The sequence below is a fragment of the Simochromis diagramma genome, unplaced genomic scaffold, assembly GCF_900408965.1.
Source record: "Simochromis diagramma unplaced genomic scaffold, fSimDia1.1 OVJJ01000685.1, whole genome shotgun sequence".
Classification (NCBI taxonomy): Eukaryota; Metazoa; Chordata; class Actinopteri; order Cichliformes; family Cichlidae; genus Simochromis; species Simochromis diagramma.
Genome location: NW_024387477.1, coordinates 18,672,498 through 18,684,936, shown reverse-complemented (window position 1 = coordinate 18,684,936; position 12,439 = coordinate 18,672,498). Strand labels below are relative to the sequence as shown.

General features: G+C 39.9%; 1 protein-coding gene across 6 annotated transcripts in view; it reads left to right on the top strand.

The window, feature by feature from the left end:
- The first annotated feature begins 704 nt into the window (after positions 1-704).
- The window catches only part of rab28 (RAB28, member RAS oncogene family), a 32,647-nt gene continuing 20,912 nt past the window's right edge, over positions 705-12,439 (top strand). For 2 of the 6 annotated variants that reach the window (XM_040015986.1, XM_040015982.1), the window contains exons 1-3: positions 706-1,166; positions 7,682-7,778; positions 10,646-10,734. In XM_040015986.1, coding sequence (XP_039871920.1) covers positions 1,092-1,166; positions 7,682-7,778; positions 10,646-10,734 — 261 coding nt within the window. In that variant the 5' untranslated portion in view covers positions 706-1,091. Of the gene's footprint in view, positions 1,167-7,681; positions 7,779-10,645; positions 10,735-12,439 lie in introns of all 6 variants that reach the window. The other 4 variants (XM_040015987.1, XM_040015985.1, XM_040015984.1 and 1 more) reach the window with 3 other exon arrangements.

The window sequence follows — 12,439 nt, the reverse complement described above, 5'->3', positions numbered from 1 at the left end:
AGACACTCTCTAGTGTTAATTTAACACTGGAGATTTTGCTGTGCAGTAACTCTGTCCAGGGCAGAGTAAACTGGACCTTTGATTTGTTTTCCCCGCAATCATCATAGGGGTTTTTGTTATAACATAACATTATAACATTCTGGAACTGTTGGGAATTCATTATCCCATGTATAATCATTACAGCCATTAAACACTGACCTCACTTCTGTTTCATGTCTCTTTCTCTTAGACACACACAAAAAACTATACTTATAGTAACTAGTCTGTGCACTCAAAGCAATTTTACAAAACCTTGCATGCGTGGCATTTGCACGTGTTCCCCACACTTTCTGAAATGGTATCATATGGAGACACACACAGTTCTTGTGACAATGGTAAAGTCTCGCTTGAACTCCATCACCACTGTCTCATCACAGAAAGAAAATAAAAACAACAACAACAAAAAGAAAAAACAAGTCACAGACAAGACAGTTTCAATGTGACCTAAAACAAACATTTTCTTTGATTTGAGTCACAGTGGTTGATCTAAAATCCGCATCAACAGATAAAAAATGTGAAGCACCGACACAACAGTATAAAATTAAAAATTATTTGTTTTTTTTTGTTTATACTGTTTCACTTCAGTAAAAGTGCACTTCAGATGCACTTTGTTACATTTGTCATGTTTTACACCTGCACTTTAACCCCGTGTTACCACGGCAACGGCAACGCGTCACACACAGGACTCCACCACACACACACACGCCGGTGATTCGGTTTCCGGTTCGGGTCTTTCTCCTGCAGAGAAGGGCTTCATGGCGGTAAAGAGGATATTTAAAGACTGAAATGCCAAATCCCGAGGACTGTCTTTCGGTGTCCGGTACTCTCGCTTTAACTGGAAAAATCGGTGCAAGTGGAGTCAATCGTATTGAGAGCTGCTGCAGCCAGTCAAGTCTTCTTAGCGGAGTCAAAATGGCGTCTGCGTGCCCACTCAGCTCTCGTCTAATCCGTTTGTGATTATTAGCGTGACAGCTCCATACATCCACCCTTGACTCGTTTCTACCGTTTCGGTTTCAAGCACTAAGTGCTTTTAAAAAATATTTTGTAGCGCCATGTCGGACTCCGAGGAGGAGAGCCAGGACAAGCAGCTAAAAATCGTAGTTGTGGGAGACGGAGCGAGTGGGAAGGTGAGACCACCACACAGATACAAACACAAAAACGAACACCTACTCAACGTTAATTAAGAGGTAATGCTCGGGAAAATGTAACTTGTCCACACTGCACACCATTTTTGCCTACTCAGTCACTTTCTGCTGACACTGTGCTGTCCACGCAGTAACCATGGCGACCGACGCTACTGTAGCCACGGCTGCTAATTAGCTAACAACAACGACAGAGGTAAATCACAACAACATCAACGTAACCCGGGGCGATTATGATTAAAGCTGACGTTTACACGGTCACATAAACGCCTCAGTCCACGTGCCACTTTAGGTTCTCAATAAATTTTAGCCCACTTGTAGCTGTTATTCAGCACCTGTAGGGCTAACAGGCTAGCCAAGGACACACAAAACGAAAGCTGACGCTAAAGACAGTCAACATCAGATGATGTTCAAAGGGTATAATTTATCTTTCGGATTTTTATTTGTCATTTTTAGATTTTCATATTCAACCAGTTTCATACCATACGGCTAATCTGTAAAGTACAAGTAAATTACAGTGACTAATAAAAATCAAATTTCCCCCTCAGCCATTGAGTTGCTACGTTTAGGCTTGTGGATCAGGAAAATGGCAACTGGACTAGTACGGTGACTTTCTACTGAACTGCCCCAACCACTGAGCAATTCATACACCACATTTATTTATGTCCAAGCGCTTTCTAACATTCACACACTCCAGTGGTTCCGTGGGGTGGGGGTAACTTGGGCTTTAGTGTCTCACCCATGGATACTTTGGCATGCAGACTAGAGGAGTCATGGATCAATCCACCGAATTTCTGATTGGTGGACGACCCAGTCTTCCACCCACACAGCCACAGGATGTATTTTGTTTTATTCAATATATTGGTATATTAAGGCTGTAGTTTCAGCTGTATGGTTGGAAGCTTTTTTTTGCCTTTTTTGACTATTTTTGAGCAGCACTTTAAATTAAATTAAAGCGTGTGAATAAATTGTCAGCCCTTGTGCTCCACAAACCACACAGCTACAGGAGAATGATAGTTTGTTTAGTATTTAATCCCACCCGTGACTTTGTGTTTAGGGGGGGTAACTAATCCTCGACGTCACTTCACTCCTACATTGTAAACCAGTAACACAGCTAGAACAGATATGTAACCATAACAGATATGTTAAAGCTCCCTAATTTCATTTCAACTAACACAATGTCATGGAGCATGCTGGAATATCCCGTGCAGTCGCTCCTAAGATGCTACACTATGCACAGCATTGGCAGTGTGTTTAGGATTATTGTCATGCTTGAAAATAAAGCCGCTGCCACTGAGATGCTTTCCAGATGGTATTGCATAGTGGCATAGTGGATAAAATCTGATACTTGTACTTTTCTGCAATCGTAATTTTATCAATTTTGACAAGATCCCCAACACTTGTTGGCAGCAGTGCAGCCCCAAACCATAAAAGAGCTTCCACTGTGTTTTTCAGATGACTGCAGTCAGTGTTGTGCCTCTGTGCTGACCTCAGTACGTGCCTATAAACATTTAAAATTTGGAGTCATCACTTCATAATACTTAATGCATGATTTTCAATGCGGTTCTTGTATATTTAGGTTAGCAGCATTTCTCCCTGTTTCCCTTCCTTAAGAATGGCTTTTTACAGATTCAACTAAAGAAATGGAAACATTGTGAAAAATTGTTTTTACTAGCAGCATTGTGAGATGCTGCTAGTAAAAAATGCCCAAGGGTATATAATATAACACTGGTTCTTCCCTGAGTTAGATCCCTTTTTATTTTTAAATTATAAAGTCAGTGGCTTAACAATGAAAAATCTAAGGTAGGAGGATTGGACTGAAAATAGATGGAAAAAGCAGCTAGTGTCCAAAGAAAAACTTGGAAATCCTTTCAGCAAGCCAGGAGAACTACTGCTCAAAACCCCTTTAATAAATACAATAAAGTGATGCTGTTTGGAAGAAAAATATAAAGAAATAAAGGATGGCTCGAGACTTCTGCACAGTACTCTCGTTTGCAGGGAGAGGATAATAGAATGAAGATGTTACAAGTGAGCAACAAGCTTTGCACTGTACTCCTTTTGTTGTCAGAGTTTTCCTATACTTACGGTAAATCTTTGCATAACATTAATGAAAGTGCAGCGTTGTTAGCGGCTGTTGAACAACCTATTTCAGTACAAATAATCTACTGAAAATCAGTGATGTGACGATTTAATGACTGTCATTATGCCTGTCTAAAAGCTTGGCACATGAGTGAGCCCTACAACACTGGGGAACTGTGCGTTTACATTTTATATTTACTATGAGGAAATAAGGATAAAACCTAATTACCACAGAACGGACATAGGGGTACAATAAACAGCAGCATGAACTAAATCCTGTAAAAGTTTGAGAAATCTAAACCGGGTTTTTCTGGATGTAAGAAGATAATCTTTATCTTAATGCAAATACACAAATTTCCTCCAAAAGTTATTCATTGGTGTTCCAACTTAAAAAAAAAGGAGTTTATCAATGTTTCTTTTTGCCCAATAAGAAAATCCAGGGGTCTGTTTTTACAGAGTTCATGGACTGTAGTTTTGATTCTATCTCAAAGATAGCTGATGGACTTAAACCAGAAGCAATCTGTTGTTCTAAACCTATTAAGTCTACCCAGCCCTTAATCCATGTTGCATGTGCTGCTGAACATAGTTTTAGGACATGTGCCTGTGGTTTGGTCCTGTAATGTAGCGCTGAGATTGAATTTATGCCATGAAAAAATATTTGTTTATGCATTTATCCACAGTCTAATTGCCACCCACAGCTTGTATTTCATTTGAGGAGGATTATGTCTTTGTCAGACCCTGATGAAGGCTTCTAGATGATAATGTGTTGCTCTGTTATGTTGTTTCTTTTTTGTGCACGTGTGCTTGAAAAAGTTAAAATATCACGTTGGTTATTTTTTATCGTTATACTTGAGCCATATAATACAGTACCTGGATTTAAAGGATTTTGTTTTAAATTCTGTTTTCATCCAGAGCTGTTTATCAGTATGATGTGTAGACTCTGGGACTTCACGTGTCCTGTTAAAGTATTTTTATTTGTAAAAATCTTTCCTGCCAGAATTTTATCAGTCTGCTTATTCTATAACTTTTCATAGTCATACTAAAATAAAATTTACTTCAACAGAAACTGGAGGACAATCCTTAACTTATTGCATAAAAATGATTGGAAACTATAGTTTATTACATTAAAATGTTTTAAAACTTGCGAGAGATAACATAAACATTACAGGTATGATAAACACAAATATAGGCGTTAAATGAAAAAGCTTGTTCCAAATTAAAATATTTCAACAAAACATATCATTTATGCTTAAAAAATCTTTTTCTGACCACCTTGTTTCAGTGAAATGCATATTTTCATTTTTCTGAATAATAATCAAAGCATGATGATGAATTCTCCAAGTCCCCTTATATTAAACTGCTGTTGTTCTCGCCTCTAAAACTCGGCACTGTGTAGGAACATAGAGGGTATAACAGTTGATAAAGACTGCAATTTGCTTTGCCTGGCTTTTGCAGCTGCTGGTTGTTTTCCATCAGTATGCCTTTTCTCTTCTGGCCAAGGACTCTCATTTGGCTCCAGAGAGAGGCCCTATTTAAGAAAATTATGCCTGGAAGCCCTTTTGAGAAATGTTGCTGTTTTCTCAGTTGATAGAATAAAATAACAGTGGGAAGAAAAACACACATGAAGACTTGTAATATAGTTGTTGCATTGCTAAACCTACACAAGCTAGTTAGTTCCTGTCCCCTTTCAAAGGCACTGGACTGAATCATATTCATTAAAGTCACTTAAAAAGACTTGGAATAAAAAGGCCTAACTTACATCAACAACAGTGGATTTTTTCCTAGTTACACCAAACAATCATTTGCAGCAGTGCATGGAGGTTGTCATGACAATTCGGCTATGTTTCGTCGTCTTCTTCTTCACCGCATCTCGAATCCCAGAGTGAACATGAATGTAATGCAGGGATGTCAAGTGCCTGTCGGCTACACATCCCCTTTCAAAACTGATTTCTCGGTCCTCTGGGAGAAAGAAAATGAATGTAGCAGTAATGGTGAGACCCAATGAGAAAAATGAATGTTCTCATTCTGGAAAGTCGACATTTTTTTTCTTTTGGGGTGTGTGTGCAGAGAACACACAACTCAACTCAGTTCCCAGTAGATACGCTACATTAATAACCCTCCTCACGCTGCTGCCAGGTGTCAGCTCGTCACTGTCTGAATGACTTACCTGCTTGTCTGTTTTGGGCAGAAAACAGGAGCCCTGCCCCCCGTTTTTGAGTAGGCACCGCTGACTGACATCTTGAATGCCGTTTCCCCCCTTATTAATGTCAATTTGCTCAGCAAATTGCAATCGGATCCGTTTTTCTTGGACAGCATTTTCAGCGATATTTTTGCTTGTGGTTGGTTGTCCATTCAGAAGTACAGCGAGATGTGGGGAGGCTTGTCCACCTGAGCGAGATGTTTTTAAAATATGGAGTCTCACATTTAGCCAGGCTCTTAAGGTGCTGGGTCTGACTTACACACAGGTCCATTTTTCAACCTGAATTATAAGCCACTCGGTTTTTCCTAAATATTTGCTGTTCTCTGACCCATAGGCTAAAAAGGAGCTTTAGGCGCAGGCCCTGTACATTAATGGATATTATACAACACCAACATTTATATTGGTTTTAACTGTTTAGGGAAAATAAGGAGGCAGTTTGATACCATGCTCCCTCTTTTGAATTGCATCACATTGCTTGCCATATTTTTTTCCCCCTCTCTCCCTGTTTCTTGTTTCAGTAGAACTTCCCCCCATTTCCCGGCATTGGTATCACTGGTGACCCTGTACTGTTCTCTGTTTGAGTGTCAGGATTACGCCAGCTTTTACATTCGCTGGTTAGCTCCAATTGTACGGTGGAAAAAAAAGGACTACGCAGAGGGAAGTGAGCCAAGCTACTGAAATGCCAAGACAAATGGCCAACGAGGCCAACACGAGCATGTGGAATAAATTTTTGCTGTCCGAGCTTGTTATGCCTGTGTTGTCAGTGATTGTTTGGGCTACTTAAATGACCGATTTTCTCCTTGTTGCGTCAGTCACCTCTAGTAATTTTTCAGTCACTCTTGAGTCTGTGACACACTTCACAGGCTGAGATTAAAAAAGTCTGCAGGTCTTGAACCTTTAGAGAATTAGGGGGATAAAACCTTATTCTGCACCCCGAAGGAAGTGTGAATCAAAAGCGCCTTTGGCAAAGGTTAGAATTACTCAATCAACAGGGTTAATTAAAAGATTAGGTTTACTTATAGTGGCATTCACAAGAAAACAAAAACTATTTACTTTAAGAAATTCTTTGTAAACCTTGATAAGGGGTGTCTGAAATGGCACCTACCCTGGAGAAATAGGGGCAAAAGCCTGTGTTATTTGAAGCATTATCTGACTGTACCTAAAGCTGCTGAGCATGAATGGAGGTAGATAAGGGCACGGGCTCAAGTGAAAGCTTAATGGATTGAAAGAGAATTTAGTTTTAAGTCCTCTAACCCTCAGTGATTGTCAAGCACCACATTAAAATGCATTTTCTGCCACATGAACACTCAGGGAATCCCACTGCTTCACTTCTCCGTTGTGTTTATGCAAGCACACTGCTCTAAAGATAGCTAATAGATGTTCAGCACCTCATTTTTCCCCCTATCCTCATCCATCAAAATGAATTAAACTTGGCATGTCAGGCCTGCTCTATGAATTCCCATGAATTTTCACGACAGGCCCCCCCCCCCCAAAAACACAACAGTGACAGTGATGGAGGTTTTATAATTGGTGGCAATTATTAGGTCTGCAGTCCGGAGACATGACACATACTCTGACACCTGTTTTGGTAATTCGCATTGATTTTCACTGTCACAGCCATGGCTGAGTAGAGAGACAGACAGCAGAGGAGGCAGGCATTTACATCAGACCCGTCTAGTCAATCACAGAGTATTTGTGGGAGCTTAAAATGGATGTGAATGATCACAAGTTTCAAGGTTTCGCTTCCAAAGAAAGGCTCATTGTGGCTCCATGCTATTGTGGTAAAAAAAAAAAAAAATCACACAGAAGTGTTGTTATATGATAAATTATACCCTTGTATTTTTAGACATTTTAGAAAATAAAATATTGTGAAAAGCTTATTTTGGCTTTCGGTTGGTGTGAATGAAATCAAAGTTTTTCTTCTGCTGCTCCCCAATGACATGTTGCTTTTTTCAAGAAGTTCTTTAATGTAATATACCGTATATTTTCTCTGGAAGGAATTTTGCAGCGTCTTGCATTTTTCTTGGTCTATGTTGCGATTTGAATGTGTATGTGTAAATATATGAGACACATAATATGCACCCAATGACGGTTTGTCCCTTAATCCTTAAAGCATTTTCTTTTTAACTGTTTTGAAAGACGTATATTAAAGTCTCGCTGATAGCTGGAAAGTTGTTTGGCACTCATTCTCCACCTCTCTCCTTTTGTCTTTTTGTTTCAGACATCACTCGCCACCAGATTTGCACAAGAGGCCTTTGGGAAGCAGTACAAACAAACCATTGGTCTGGATTTCTTTCTGAAGAGAATTAGCCTTCCAGGTGAGACACCTTTGTAATCGTTCGGAGACGTGTGTGTTGCACGAGTGTGCACTGGCGCTCTGCCGATTTGTAATTCTAATAAAACACTGATGATAATGCACAGCGAATGCTTAAAACACAACAGACTGTGTTAACTGTGAGAGGCTGTTTGAATTCTGTATATCTGCCTTAAGATTTTAGATCTTGTGTTTACTTAAAATTATGAGGGGTGAGTAGAGTATTAATAGAAAAGTTAATGAAGGTCCGACAAATAGGCTTGTTGTTCGCCATCGCTTTTATTTCTGTTTTCCTGTTCTGCCATTTCCAGACAACTTCAGGTAAACTCAGGAGCTGAATGTGTCTTTTCTGGGAGCTCCTCATTGTAGAGTGTCTGTCATTTCTCAGGCTTATTCACTTTGAAAGGTCTTCTCTCCAGAGCAAACAGCACACACTCCCTCTCTTCTTTTTGAGTTGGGTTGGGGGGGTTTCACAAGGCCAATGGACAGGTTATGTCCAAACGGGCAAGCCTTGCTCATAATTCTGTGGGCACGGTACAGAGTAAATACATTAACATTTTATATCCATAACGCTGATCCCCCAAGATCAACTGATCTTTGTCCTGCACTACATAAAACATTGATGTTCCTATTTGTTTAGGTTGAGCGAGCAGAAATAAAGCCACACTTTGTTTCCCTTTTAGATCTGTAAAATAAATGTTTATTGACGAATGCTATATTTAGACGAAAGCACTCCGTTTTTACTTCCTACCATGTGAAATGGGGATTTTCAGCATTTTAAATGGCATTTCTTGAGCCCTGCCAAAGCCTAAGCTCCAGAAATCTGCAAAGTGGCTCCATTCTTTCATTACTAATAAAACAACATTAAGCGAGGGCAAATTAAGTGCTAAAAGTAAAAGTTATGCTGATTTGTGACTTGGCTGAAGGATTCTATTTTGACTTTGTGTCAGTTTCAGCTTATGAGACTTAGGAGAACTAAACCCCCAAAAATGTTGTGGTGGAGTCGGGATGAAAAGAACCAACCATAAGCATAGGCTGGGCTCGGCTCCTTAATATGAGCTCGAACAAACGCTATTGATCGTGTGACTTCTCTTTCCAGTAAGTTTCGTTCCTGAAATAATCACAGATCTTTTTAGCGTTAAATTCGAAGCTTTGTTTGAATATAGTGTACATATGTCTGTATCACTGGGGCAGCAACAACACTGGGTTCAACAGCGGACTTGTTAAATGGCCCATTTTCTGGGGAATTGGGTGTTGATGAGCTGATGAAGAGGAGGGTGGCTGTACAAGCTGGGTGGTCCCAAACTTTGTTAGGACCCCCACCTTGCCTTGTATTGGAGAGGTTGTGTGGTTCTCTGGGTCTCTATGGGGCTGTAAGGGTCTTTTGCAGCAGGGGGGAGAGTAGCCTATAGCCAGCGTTGGCCCCTCTCACCATGAAGGCCCAGCTTGTCAAACTTAATGTACATTTTCCAATGTGGGGAGAGGTGAGGCGAGGCCGACTGGCACACAACAGCCTCCTCTGTGTGTGCTTTTTATAACAATACCTCTTCCAGATGTCCCTGCCAAACCAGTGAGGTACAGGCGGTGAAGGGGATTGAGTAGAGGTGAAATTTACTTGATAAATCCTGTCAGAGTTCAGCCTTCAGAAGCTTTTATCCTGCGCCACCTTCAAGACACTGGTTTTTCTTACCTTGTTATCAGTTTTTAAGGTTTGTCTGCAGTTTTCACTTTTTCCAAAGTGCGAGGTGAAAAATGTCAGCCCTGCAGAGTCAGCATGAATCTTTGAAACACAAATAAAGCTAGCGTCTGAGCACAGTGGATGGGTGGGGATGGCTCTTTAAGACACCAGGGAGCCATTATTCATCACACTTCTCAATGTAGCTTTACATTGACACTGTATAGTCTAGATCAAGTGACTGTAACCCTCAGCGTTTCCTTCCCGCACCTTAAAAAGGGGACCTGTGAAGGGTTTGAGTCGTCCAGCCGTGTCCAGCCGTGTCCACTGTGTATGCTCAGCTCCCCATTGCTCCTGGGCCTTCATCACACCAACATAAACTCCTCACTGTCTGGTCCTCCCTCCTCCTCTTTTTTTGACTTTTTTTTCAACCACCCCTTTCATTTTCCAGAGGAAGAAAATATTTATTTGGATTTGGTTTTTGTGCCCGTCTTTCTCTCTCCCTCTCTCATCCACTCCTCCTTTCTCTTTCCACAGGCATAAGGACAACAGTCTTCTTTTCCTCTTATTTTCTGTTTAATTATTGCTATTTTTCTTAACAGCACATAATTCTCTTCACTTTCCTTACTTGGCAGGTTATGGCACAATGCAAACAGCTCTTCCTAGACTAATAAGAAGTCTTTTTTTTACTGCCAGTGTATTAAGAATGTTTAAATTAGAGGGTAAGCGTACCTATTTCATCTCCCCTCAATCTCTGGGCTGGATATTCTTGGATGTGAGGTGTAGGTGATCTGCCAGTTCAAGAGCGCTAAGCATGAAAGATTAATTGCTGATTTATTGTTTCCATTATGTAAATCAACAATGTTGACTTTTATTATGGAAATCGCTCACCCAAAAATACAGGCTCCAGTTACAGCTTACTTATCATTTCCACAGGATCTTGATCTTTGTTAAAACAAACAAGTTAAAAGGAAATACAACATCTGGAGTAGAAACCCGCAAATTGGCCTTATCATTTTTTTTATTTGTGTTTTTTAACTGGTTAGCAGATAAATGCATTTTAGGAAATGAAAGTGTAAATGTAAACTCTAAAAGCCTCTTTGCCTCCCTTACAGAGTAGACCTTTGTATTTTTTGTCATTTAAATGTCAGTTTTTTCTAATATTGGAGTTTTTATGTTTTTTCTCTTTACCACAGGCAATTTGAACGTCACCCTGCAGGTGTGGGACATAGGAGGCCAAACATTAGGAGGGAAAATGCTGGATAAATACGTATATGGAGCTCATGTAAGGGCGCACAGAGAACCAGCTTTTTATTCTATATAACAAACATGTAGACATCTCTATTTGTGCTGCCACTTCCTCTCTGGGAACTTAAGCCCTCTAACATGAAGAGAAAAAAACTCAGGAAGGAAAGAAATTTGTAAATCTGCAAACCAAATGTTAATACATGATTTGTCACATTGGAGAATAAAGTCATGGGAAGCACAGGAAGAATTAGTTTCCAGTTTGGTAATATCCGTGTATTGGTGACTCTGTGCATGCTTATTATTACAGTCTCAGCAGTCATTCAAAGCCTGCCACTCCCTCCCTGTGGAGGGAAATCATAATAAACTGTCATTTGGATTCATAGTGAAGTGCAGCAGGTCAGTGGAGCTTTAAAAAAATCCCTATATCTCTAGTTTTCAAAGAGCTGCCAGACTTGGGTGGTTAAACTGAAAAATGTTGATAATACTGTAGGTCAACACTGTGAGCAATAAGTATTTTTTTTTAAATTATTTTTTTATTTTAATTTTATTTAACCTTTATTTAACCAGGAATGTCCCGTTGAGATCAAAAACCTCTTTTTCAAGGGAGTCCTGGCCAAGAGGCAGCACATTTCCAAACAAATACATACGAACAAACAAAGTTAAAAAATTACACAAAACAATTACACATACATGTATAGTTGTAACCACAAAGGATTTGCAATTATATGACAAATGCAAGTAATTTGACTTATTTTGTAGGCTAAGTAACTTCCAGTGTTTTGATAATATTTGCCTCATATGCACAAAAGCTGACATGACTAAATGATCTGTTGACTCTCACCTTTTATTTAATGCTTGTTCACTGGAAAATTTTACACGCTGTTGATTAACATGACAGCCGAGCTTTGTACAAACACAACAGTTTGTGTCAGTGCTTACCAGTTTATATGCCGCAACTTAAGTGCCCGCAGGTAGCTGTGTTGTTTTACAGCAGATGACACACTCGTTCACCTTTAGATCATATCTTGTTTGAAAAGCCTAATCCTAAAACCAGTACTGAAGCTCTAAAAACATGCAGCAGTACGAGAATACATTTTTGTAATGTTTATCCTTAGAACCTGGATAAACGGTTGAGCATTCTTGTTCATTTCAGAAATCTATTTGGCTTAATTAAAGTCAATTTTTTCTCTTGATGTTTGCTCTAATATTATCTCTGTCTTCTTCCTTCGTGAGAAAAATCTGGTGCATCACACCGCCCCATTACGGCACTCTGCTTTGGGAGTTTGTCATTAGGGAAGTGTAGAAGTTTCACACCTTTTGTTCGGCACTGTGCGTCCTGTAATCAATCATGGCTGTTCAGAGAGGCTCGCTGTAATTGTCAAGAGGGGTAAGCTGTCGTCGCCGACCATGCGTGTTGTGACAGTGCGTGTCCGTTGGACAAAAAGCAACAGACACCCCTCCGGTCATGTTGCATCATGCAGTAAACGTAGAGACATTTACTCTGGCTCATGTTCATTTCCAGACCCTTTTGAAAAGGCGAAGCCTTGTGTAGTTAGAGATAGTTGACTCATGCGATTATTATTTGTCTTGCACTGTGCAAGCACCTCTTGTATCTGTTTGCTTTTTGATTAATTTATGTGTTCATGTAAACAGCTCCTTCTGGCCTGAGTGTTTAACCAAACACGGCTCTTGTATCGTTGCATGACTGTTTCTGTCGTGCAGCTAGCGTTTAGGATTATGGA